The sequence below is a fragment of the Thalassophryne amazonica genome, chromosome 6 (assembly GCF_902500255.1).
Source record: "Thalassophryne amazonica chromosome 6, fThaAma1.1, whole genome shotgun sequence".
Lineage (NCBI taxonomy): Eukaryota > Metazoa > Chordata > Actinopteri > Batrachoidiformes > Batrachoididae > Thalassophryne > Thalassophryne amazonica.
In genome coordinates, this window is record NC_047108.1 from 35,504,927 (window position 1) to 35,517,284 (window position 12,358).

The window sequence follows — 12,358 nt, forward strand, 5'->3', positions numbered from 1 at the left end:
GTGGCCGGGACGACGGTGGGGATTGAACTCACGCGGCTCGCACAAAAGACCGTTCCTCTACCAGGTCAGCCAAAGGGGAACTCCCCGTTAGCCAAGCTATCAGGAACGTCTTTTCAATTGGGACCCGGGACTTTCATCCCGCTACACATCTCCCCACCATTTTTGACTTCGTCCTGAAGTCACAGGTGCATGTTAGCATACTCTGTGACCCACATCCTGTTCGTGACGCCAGATTGAAGCAGCAGGACCTTTGTGGCCGGGACGACGGTGGGGGATCGAACCCACGCGGCTCGCACCAAAAGACCGTTCTTCTACCAGGTCAGCCAAAGGGGAACTCCCCGTTAGCCAACCTAGCAGGAACGTCTTTTCAATTGGGACCCGGGACTTTCATCCCGCTACACTTGTATCACCATTTGAAAGATTGTTTCAGTTATCTGCTGCACAAGCCAACATGAACAAGCTGCTGTCTTAGTTTAAAAATGTGTTCATAAGCCACCTGAATTAAAGGAGAAATGCTGCTTTTAACAACCTGGACCTCATTTCTGGCATAAAATACGATTGTTTACTCACAAATATAAGTTTGGTGTGATTAGAAGTCCATAGTGCAAACAACGTGTCCAGTTCAAATCTGGAGCAAACATTCTTCTTCTTCTAAGGTGGATTAGAATGTTTTGTGGTACACAGCACAAACTACTGGACAGGAGGAACCTAGCAATCAATATGACTCACTGATTTGAAAATGCAGGTCTTTCAACCAGACGTGGTGCCGTGACATGTCAGTCATCTGTGTTCAATCAGATTTCAGGAAAGTCCAGTGAAACCCCAGCCTCCTCTCTAGCTCCACCCATGCCAGGAAGTGTTTGACATTTGAACATTTCCTGTTTCACTGTGAGTGAGAATTCGGCACTTCCTGTTTGAGTGTGAGCTTGCCATTGAGTTCCCGCGAGATTCCATGGGATCTTGTCTGTCAATCCAGGAAGTGTTTGACATTTGAACATTTCCTGTTTTACTGTGGATTTGAAAATTGACACTTCCTGTAAAGGATGCCCCGTACCATGTGCCGATGAGCAGCGCGAAGCTCATATAAATGATGAAGAAGGTCGGCCCTAGCACTGAGCCTTGTGGGACGCCACTGGAAACATCGGCCCAGTCTGAAGACCAGCCATTCCCCACAACCCTCTGCTTTCTACCAGTCAAGCAGGCTCCAATCCAATTTGTAACCATTTCACCGATGCCATGCACTCTCAACTTGCTCAACATTCTGTGATGCGGTACTTTGTCAAAAGCCTTACTGAAATCTAAGTAAAGGATGTCCACTGGGTTACCTGTGTCAACAGCTGTAGTAATTTTCTCCAAGAAAACCAATAAATTAGTGAGACATGACCGACCCTGTTGAAACCCATGTTGGGAATCCTTGACAAGCTTGTGCTTCTTCAAATGATCTACTATAGCATCCTTGATAATGGACTTCAATACCTTGCTCAGGGCAGCAGTGAAACTGACAGGTTTGTAATTACCAGGCTGAGATCTAGCACCTCTCTTGAACAGGGGAGTAACTTTGGCATTTCTCCAATCCTCCAGAACTGAACTGTCCACCAAACTATTCTTGAAAATCAAGCTAACTAGTTCTGAAATTACCCCAGCCATCTCCTTCAGGACCACAGAGTACAAATAGTCCACACCTGGAGCTTCGTCTGATTTCCGTTTCAGTAACAAGATCAGCAGCTTCCTTATCCTCAGTCGCAGTTTCACCTTTCTCATTTTCCAGGGGCCAACCCTGTCCTTAACTGCCATCTTCCCTCTAGCATACTTGTAGAAGGCCTTGGGTCAGTCTGTATATTCCTGGCTAATTTCCTCTCAAACTCCTTCTTGGCTTTCTTCACTTCCTTGGTTACTTTATTCGATGCCTTCTTGTATGCTAAGTAATCCCGATACAGTTTAGACTCCTTCTGTCTTTCCCATAATTTTTTCAGCTTGTTCTTCCTAGCTCTCTGCACTTTTCTGTTCCAGCAGGGAGGTTTACTGTTTGGCTTCTGCTTTTTCTTGGGAACATAATGTTCAACAGATTTTAGCAATACCTCCTTAAACACATCCCACATTTCTGCTACTCTGTCTGCCTCTCCAACCTCATTCCAGTCATAATTCCCTAAATATTCCCTCATGCCAACATAATCAGCGTTCCTATAATCATAATATTCTCTCTTCCAATCCTTCATTTTTTAGATTGCATACTAAATCAAATATCACTACATTATGGTCACTAGTGCCAAAGGGCTCCCTCACTTCCACACTATCCACCATGTTTCCATTTGAAACTAGTACCAAGTCCAGAATATTCTCTCCTCTAGTAGGATCCTTCACTTTCTGCTCCAGAAAACAGTCCATTGTGAGATCTAGGAATGCCTGGCCCTCTGACTGAGAGTGCACTGTTTCCCAGTCAGTGGTTCTGTGGTTGAAATCTACGCAGATCAGAACATCTTTGTTTGCATCACAGGCTTTGGCTATTAAGTCATGTAGGGCTTTTTCCTCTATCTCAGTGCTTGATGTATCAATACATTAGAATTTGTTTCTTTGATTCTGCACCATACCACTTCAGTGTTGGGTATATATGTCAGGTGTTGCATGAGTGTACAACATCAATATCAGTTTTACAATATATCAAACACCCTCCTCCTTTTGCGTGCTTTCTATCTTTTCTGAAAACCTCAATTTAGCAGAGGCAATGTGATTTATCAAGCCCAAAAGAAATTGAAGGGGCTAACTGTTGCAGATTTGCAACACACTCAACACACAGAAGATTTGGCCATGAAAAGAGTTGCGGCGAAATTCGTCGGCACGAAACTGATGACGCAGCAACAGCGCCTCCATGATGAAGCCTCACAGGACATGTTGTGACATGCTCACCTCGTCCACCATTCGTAAGATTCAGACGGCTTTCGGTGGCTTTTCAGTCGTGTGACTATCCGAGAAATTGTGGACGAGCTGGGCATGTTACATGTCCTGTGAGGCTTCATCACAGAGGCGCTGTTGCTGCGCCATCAGCTTTGTGCCGATGAATTTCGCTGCAACTCCTTTCATGGGAAAATCTTCTTTCACAGTGGAATGTGCCGAAAAAGTGCTGATGTCCACCTCTTCCACAATTTCTCGGATAATCACGCAACGGTCCCACATCATCACAGCGTTCACTTTGGAAATGATCTGGTCATTTCAGCATGTTGATGGCCGACCGGAGTGTGGCGCGCTCTCCACCGTTGTGCGGCCATCTTTAAACCGGTTGTACCACTCCTTAATCTGTGCAATGCCCAGAGGATCGCCACCGAAAGCCGTCTGAATAATCCGAATGGTTTCCACCTGGCTGTCGTCCAGTTTCTAGCAAAATTTGATGCAGTCGCGCTGCTCCAGTCGTTCCACCATTTCCTTGCAAAGAAAAAACGACGAGAGACTCCACCCATCCTCACACAAAGGCTGCTTACAAGCAAATGACGCAACCGACAGGCGTGAAAAAACTCACGCATGCGCACGAAGGTTCAAGGTTGGCTCATGCAAGCACACGTGATTCAAATGCATATAGTTTTTGAAAAAATAAAAAGGTCCATTACTTTTCTCACAGACCTCGTATATATATATATATATATATACGAGGTCTGTGAGAAAAGTAATGGACCTTTTTATTTTTTTCAAAAACTATATGGATTTGATTCATATGTTTTTACATCAGCCAAGCTTGAACCTTCGTGTGCATGCGTGAGTTTTTCCACGCCTGTCGGTTGCGTCATTTGCCTGTGGGCAGGCTTTGAGTGAGCACTGGTCCACCCCTCTCATCGTTGTTTCATTGCGAGGAAATGGCGGAATGATTTGGGCTTTTTTTTCCATTAGAATTTTTTCAGAAACTGTTAGAGACAGGCAACTGGAAACCATTCGAAAAATTTATCTGGCTTTCGGTGAAAATTTTATGGGCTTCACAGAGAATAAGGAGTGTTACTACAGCTTTAAGGACGGCCCACAATGGCGCACGGCGCGCCGCACTCCGAGCCACCATCGAGAGGCAGAAACCACCACATCATTTCTAAACGGATGGCTGTATGGCTCCGGGACCGTCGTGTGCAATTTCTCTGGTTATCACAAGAGCTGGACATCAGCCATTTTCCGGCAGATTTCACTTTTAACAAGAGATTTTGTCATGGAAAGCCGCGCGGAGGCTTTGTGCGTCACGACCGATTCGCTGATGAAGCGAGACAAAGGAACACCTCTGTTTCGGAGTGCCACAGGACAAGTTGGGACATGCCTATCTCGGCTTTCAGTGGCTTACCAGTCGAGTGAGTATAAAGGAAATTGTGGAGAGCTGGGCTTGTCCCAACTTGTCCTCTGGCACTCCGAAACGGAGGTGTTCCTTTGTCTCGCTTCATCAGCGAATCTGTCGTGACGCCTCCGCGTGGCTTTCCATGATAAAATCTCTTGTTAAAAGTGAAATCTGCCGGAAAATGGCTGATGTCCAGCTCTTGTGATAACCAGAGAAATTGCACACGACGGTCCCGGCTCCACATGCGCACGAAGGTTCAAGCTTGGCTGACGTAAAAACATATGAATCAAATCCATATAGTTTTTGAAAAAAATAAAAAGGTACGATACTTTTCTCACAGACCTCGTATATACACATATCTGTACACACACACGTAAGTGCATCTGGAAGATATTCACAGCGCTTCACTTTCTCCACATTTTGCGAGATTATTCTAAAATGGATTAATTTTCTGTTCCTCAAAATTCTACACTCAATACGCCATAGTGACCATGTGAAAAAAGTGTTTTTTTTTTTTTTTAAAGTTTATTAACAATAAAAAATAAAAATTAAGAAATCACGTGTACATAAGTATTCACAGCCTTCGCCATGAAGGTCAAAACTGAGCTGCATTCTGTTTCCACTGATCATCCTTGAGATGTTTCTACAGCTTAATTGGTGTCCACCTGGGGTAAGTTCAGTTGATTGGACATGATTTGGAAAGACATAAGCCTGTCTACATATAAGGTCCCACAGCTGACAGTGCATATCAGAGCACAAACCAAGCATGAAGTCAAAGGAATCATGGCAGCCCACCTGGAGTTTGCCAAAAGGAACCTGAAGAACTCTCAGACCAAGAGAAACAAAATTCTCTGGTATGATGAGACAAAGATTGAACTCTTCAGCATGAATGCCAGACATCGTGTTTGGAGGAAACCAGACCATCCCTACAGTGAAGCATGGTCTGTGTCTCAAAGCCTATGTTTGTGGTTCCAATAATATATACCACTGATAATTAGGTCAAACGTCACAAATTTTGGGAACATTTAAACTAGAGTGACTTGATAAGAGAGAGGGATGTCAACTCAGAACATGGCGCCATTTTCGTTCCAACTGCGCTGAACTACTGAATGAAACTTTGTTTTCAACATTTTTTAAAATCATTAACCACATACAGCAACACATCCAGGCACAGGTGCTATCAAAACAAATATAAAAATAGTTAAGATATAAAATTTACAATTTAGGATGATTTACTTAATTAATTTAAAGCCTGATTTATGCAGCTGCAGCTCTGTAACTCCATGTCATACAATGATGTGTGTAACAGTTTAAAGTTCTTTGTCTCTGGACTATGCTTTATTATGGATTAATTTGTCCCTCAACAAGCTTTTCTTTCTACAATCATCACCCCAAAATCAAAGGTAAGCTGAACAATTTCCTCTTTTATCAACTTCGTGCTGTAAATTTGTGGACTTTTCTGATCCATTTGTAATCAACGTGCGCACTGCAAAAACTATTATAATATGATGGCAGATGAAGGATTGAATGCAGAAAATGTGTGTCTGATTTAACAGGTGCACGTCAGTCTTCAGGTCCCAGTCTGAACATGGTTTGAAAAAAATACACGGCTGGACTTTTAATCACAGAAATGACTCTGGTCCCACTTTCCACAAATCTGTGTTACTATATTGATGCAAGTAATCAGTGCAACAGCATGGTGGCATTTTCCAGCCTGTAATTACGAAACACAGAAGCTGCATTTTCATTTTATTTAACAAATTTTGCATTGTGAGCAGTACTGTAAGTGTACATGTTAATTGTGTATGAAAAAACTTACAAAACTCTTTTACTCATCAGTCATTAATCATTATTTCAGTCTTGTTTTAAGCTAAAACTCTGCATCATCCTTGTGTATCCACATCAAGAACACAGTCCACACTCCAACATATTGTATTTACACACAGTTGGTACAAATTTCTCAGATCTTCCAGTATCTTGTAATCCTGAAGTTAAGAGAGTGAAATCCATCAAAGATGCTGGTGAAAACCTTTCCAACATGTCCTCAGTGTGTGGGCTGGGCTCTGGTCAGGAGGAGGTAGTTATGATGGAGGGTTCGGAGCTCTGTCACTCTACCCAGCAGGCGCCCAAAGCGCTGCGCCCCCCCACGTGCAGCTCCAGCATGGGCCCCACACACCCGTGACAACAGGTCCAAGATCAGCTCCTGCATTTTCTCCACACAGTCAGCTGCCTGCAGAGACGCCCTGTCTGCAGGACAGAGAAACAGAGACGGGTTCAGAAACACTGCTGCACACCTCAGATGTCTTTGTGTTATTGACTGTGAAATAATGATAAAATATGATGCACACAAGGACCAGTAGTGAAGCAGTGATTATCCTGCTCATTGGTAAAGCAGAGATAGCAGGGTTGTGTTGTGTTGTGTGTCTATATATATATATATATATATATATATATATATATATATATATATATATACGAGGGCTGGCCATAAAGTATAGGTCCTTTTAATTTTTTTCAAAAACTATATGGATTTCATTCATATGTTTTTACGTCAGACATGCTTGAACCCTCGTGCGCATGCGTGAATTTTTCCACGCCTGTCGGTGACGTCATTCGCCTGTGAGCACTCCTTGTGGGAGGAGTCGTCCGGCCCCTCGTCGGAATTCCTTTGAGAAGTTGCTGAGAGACTGGCGCTTTGTTTGATCAAAATTTTTTCTAAACCTGTGAGACACATCGAAGTGGACATGGTTCGTAAAATTAAGCTGGTTTTCAGTGAAAATTTTAACGGCTGATGAGAGATTTTGAGGTGAGACTGTCGCTTTAAGGACTTCCCACAGTGCGAGACGTCGCGCAGCGCTCTCAGGCAGCGTCATCAGCCTGTTTCAAGCTTAAAACCTCCACATTTCAGGCTCTATTGATCCAGGACGTCGTGAGAGAACAGAGAAGTTTCAGAAGAAGTCGGTTTCAGCATTTTATCCGGATATTCCACTGTTAAAGGAGATTTTTTTAATGAAAGACGTGCGGACGGGTCCGCGTGTCGGGACGCAGCCGCCGCGACGCTCCGCCACAGGAAAAACACCTCTGCTGGAAGCCTTAAGGACAAGTTGGAACATGTCCAGCTGTTAAACAATTTCTCATATACTCACTCCACTGAAAGCCATCAAAAGCCGCCTGGATTTTACAAATGGTTATCAACACGGAGGTGTTTTTCCTGTGCCGCCGCACCGCGTCGGCTGCGTCCCGACGCGCGGACCCGTCCGCACGTCTTTCATTAAAAAAATCTCCTTTAACAGTGGAATATCCGGATAAAATGCTGAAACCGACTTCTTCTGAAACTTCTCTGTTCTCTCATGACGTCCTGGATCAATAGAGCCTGAAATGTGGAGGTTTTAAGCTTGAAACAGGCTGATGACGCCGCCTGAGAGCGCTGCGCGACGTCTCGCACTGTGGGAAGTCCTTAAAGCGACAGTGTCACCTCAAAATCTCTCATCAGCCGTTAAAATTTTCACTGAAAACCAGCTTAATTTTTCGAACCATGTCCACTTCGATGTGTCTCACAGGTTTAGAAAAAATTTTGATCAAACAAAGCGCCAGTCTCTCAGCAACTTCTCAGACAAAGGAATTCCGACGAGGGGCTGGACGACTCCTCCCACAAGGAATGCTCACAGGCGAATGACGTCACCGACAGGCGTGGAAAAACTCACGCATGCGCACGAGGGTTCAAGCATGTCTGACATAAAAACATATTAATGAAATCCATATAGTTTTTGAAAAAAATAAAAAGGACCTATACTTTATGGACAGACCTCGTATGTGTGTGTATATATATATATATATATATATATATATATATATATATATATATATATATATATATATATATATATATATATATATATATAATGGAATCACCGGCCTCGGAGGATGTTCATTCAGTTGTTTAATTTTGTAGAAAAAAAGCAGATCACAGACATGACACAAAACTAAAGTCATTTCAAATGGCAACTTTCTGGCTTTAAGAAACACTATAAGAAATCAGGAAAAAAATTGTGGCAGTCAGTAACGGTTACTTTTTTAGACCAAGCAGAGGGAAAAAAATATGGAATCACTCAATTCTGAGGAAAAAATTATGGAATCATGAAAAACAAAAGAACGCTCCAACACATCACTAGTATTTTTGTTGCACCACCTCTGGCTTTTATAACAGCTTGCAGTCTCTGAGGCATGGACTTAATGAGTGACAAACAGTACTCTTCATCAATCTGGCTCCACGTTTCTCTGATTGTTGTTGCCAGATCAGCTTTGCAGGTTGGAGCCTTGTCATGGACCATTTTCTTCAACTTCCACCAAAGATTTTCAATTGGATTAAGATCCGGACTATTTGCAGGCCATGACATTGACCCTATGTGTCTTTTTGCAAGGAATGTTTTCACAGTTTTTGCTCTATGGCAAGATGCATTATCATCTTGAAAAATGATTTCATCATCCCCAAACATCCTTTCAGTTGATGGGATAAGAAGAGTGTCCAAAATATCAACGGAAACTTGTGCATTTATTGATGATGTAATGACAGCCATCTCCCCAGTGCTTTTACCTGACATGCAGCCCCATATCATCAATGACTGTGGAAATTTACATGTTCTCTTCAGGCAGTCATCTTTATAAATCTCATTGGAATGGCACCAAACAAAAGTTCCAGCATCATCACCTTGCCCAATGCAGATTCGAGATTCATCACTGAATATGACTTTCATCCAGTCCACGATTGCTTTTCCTTAGCCCATTGTAACCTTGTTTTTTTCTGTTTAGGTGTTAATGATGGCTTTCATTTAGCTTTTCTGTATGTAAATCCCATTTCCTTTAGGCGGTTTCTTACGGTCACAGACATTGACTCCAGTTTCCTCCCATTCGTTCCTCATTTGTTTTGTTGTGCATTTTCGATTTTTGAGACATATTGTGTTGTGTGTTGGGGGGTTGTCTGAATAAGTGTTAACAGTAATTTGGTATTTTGTTACGCAGTATATGTGAATATTGATAAGAGTTGTGCAGTTTGCTTCTCACTGCAGTGGCGTGCGGACTGATGATCCTCCACCTGTTGTGAGAAGCTGCTCATTTACATAAAGCTTAAATTCAGACCTGAATGTGTTGCTGATAATGTGTGCCTTTGAAGGATATTGGTTGTAGCTGCTGACTTACCTCACCTTTTCTATCCTTCGCAGAGTCGGTTTGTCGTGTCCACCTGGGGGGTGTTTGGCGGTGAACGTGAGTCCAGAAGCGCCGGGCTTCGATCCCTTTAGGCGCTGGAGAGCGCGCCGTCCTTCACTCCGCCAGATAAATGCACTTTTATGTTGTACACAATTATTGCACGAAAGGGGAATAAATGTTTTGTTTTTGGAACCGCTTTTTAGTTATTTAGCGCTGGGTTCAGTCAGACGCAGGTCCGCTCCTCAACCCGCGTCGACACATAACAATATTGCTTTAAGTTTTCTGTCTTGACGCTTTGATGTCTTCCTTGGTCTACCAGTATGTTTGCCTTTAACAACCTTCCCATGTTGTTTGTATTTGGTCCAGAGTTTAGACACAGCTGACTGTGAACAACCAACATCTTTTGCAACATTGCGTGATGATTTACCCTCTTTAAAGAGTTTGATAATCCTCTCCTTTGTTTCAATTGACATCTCTCGTGTTGGAGCCATGATTCATGTCAGTCCACTTGGTGCAACAGCTCTCCAAGGTGTGATCACTCCTTTTTAGATGCAGACTAACGAGCAGATCTGATTTGATGCAGGTGTTAGTTTTGTGGATGAAAATTTACAGGGTGATTCCATAATTTAGTCCTCAGAATTGAGTGATTCCATATTTTTTTCCCCCCTGCTTGGTCTAAAAAAGTAAGCATTACTGACTGCCACAATTATTTTTCCTGATTTCTTATAGTGTTTCTTAAAGCCAGAAAGTTGCCATTTGAAATGACTTTAGTTTTGTCATGTCTGTGATCTGCTTTTTTTCTACAAAATTAAACAACTGAATGAACATCCTCCGAGGCCGGTGATTCCATAATTATTGCCAGGGGTTGTATATATATATATATATATATATATATGTATATATATATATATATATATATATGATAAATCAAAAATGGCTAAATGGATTGCCTTCAAATATATTACTTGGATAGATATCTGGAGGTGATTCAATCTTTAGTAGTTTGGTCAAAGCTCCATGTTAAGGAAAACCTGATTTATATATATATATATATATATCTCCTTATTTTCCCTCTATTTGGTTCAGCTCCTTCTGCCCCAGCCTTGTTTTATTAATTGTTATGTTGATCATGTGTTTATTCTACATTCTATTTTTGCTTTGTTACTTTCTTTCTTTGTTACTTTTTTACTTCGGTCATGTTTCAGTTAAGTTCTGATTTTGTTCAGTCAGTCTGTGTTATTTTGGTTTATCATTTAGTTATCATCTGCATATTTTTTCTTATTTCTGTTATACTTAGTACTTTAGTATCAGGTTTTGTTAATCACAGTGTTGTTTATTTTTTAGTTTGTTTTTTCCACTCTGTTTTCTTAGTCAGTTCCAGTTCAGTTTTGTCTTGGTGTTTATTTTCTTTCAGTTATCATCTTCATGCCTGATTTGTTGTTGCATTATATCCTGCCCTTCATTTCCGTTTTAGTTCTGTTTTTGTCATGTGAATCCATTCCGCACCTCCCATCATGTCTTCGTTCCTCGTCTCACGCCCGGTTATTTATGTTCACTTCACGCCCTGGACCTGCCATTATGTTTTTTCCTCACTTTGATCCTGCGTTCCCATTTCACTCCCACTCTTGCACCAGCTCCCGTGTCTTTGTCTATTACATCACGCCACTTTGCTCACTCCCTTCCTCACACTCTTGCCCCTGTCTTACTCTTTAGCCAGAAGCCACACCCCCTTCTAGATTGTTCCTCATGTGCACCTCGTTTACACCACCTGTCCCTTGCTTCTCACTAATTAGTCCACATGTATTTAAACCCCACAGTCCTTCACTTCCCTGCCAGATTGTTGTCTTCGTACACTTTCCAGCACCCATTCACAGTCCTGATTTTTGTTTTGCCGTGTTCTGAACCTTGCTCTATATTCTTCGACCATGCCTCTCGTGTCATCCCAGATGTCAGTGTTTGCTTGTGTCTCTGAACCCTGCTCGTGTATGACTGCGTCTCAGTCTGACCCTGTTTGTACCTCTGCCGCGCTGACTGATTACTTGTGTACCAAACCCAAGCCTGGATTAAAGACCATGATTTCCTCCACACCTATGCCTAGTCTGTGAGTCTGTATTGCGGGTCCAGCCGCTCCTGGTGACGGGCTCCCGCCCGACCTGACACACACACACACACATATAAGTGCATAGAATTGTAAATGCGTTAAAAATACATGGATGACACAAGAAAGTGAAAACACTTATTTCTATTGTTATCCATTTAAAAATCAAATGACAAAATAGAAGCAATACTAAAATTCTACTACTGTTACTAATAATAATAGTAATAATGGTACAACCCCAATTCCAATGAAGTTGGGACATTGTGTAAAATGTAAATAAAAACAGAATACAATGATTTGCAAATCCTCTTCAACCTATATTCAATTGATTACACCACAAAGACAAAATAGTTAATGTTCAAACTGATAAACTTTATTGTTAATATTGTTAATATTTGCTCATTTTGAAATGGATCCGTGCAGCACATTTCAAAAAAGCTGGGACAGTGGTATGTTTACTACTGTGTTACATCACCTTTCCTTCTAACAACACTCAATAAGCATTTGGGAACTGAGGACACTAATTGTTGAAGCTTTGTAGGCGGCATTCTTTCCCATTCTTGTTTGATGTATGACTTCCATTGTTCAACAATCCGGAGTCTCCGTTGTCGTATTTCGTGCTTCATAATGCGCCACACATTTTCAATGGGTGACAGATCTGGACTGCAGGCAGGCCAGTCTAGTACCCGCACTCTTTTACTATGAAGCCACGCTGTTGTAACACGTGCAGAATGTAGCTTGGCATTGTCTTGCTG

General features: G+C 42.1%; 1 protein-coding gene across 2 annotated transcripts in view; it reads right to left on the reverse strand.

The window, feature by feature from the left end:
• Positions 1-6,034: 6,034 nt before the first annotated feature.
• nr1h5 (nuclear receptor subfamily 1, group H, member 5) overlaps positions 6,035-12,358 on the reverse strand; it is a 133,776-nt gene continuing 127,452 nt past the window's right edge. For both annotated transcript variants that reach the window (XM_034171986.1, XM_034171985.1), the window contains exon 10: positions 6,035-6,547. In XM_034171986.1, the coding sequence (XP_034027877.1) occupies positions 6,345-6,547 (203 nt within the window). In that variant the 3' untranslated portion in view covers positions 6,035-6,344. The remainder of the gene's footprint in view (positions 6,548-12,358) is intronic.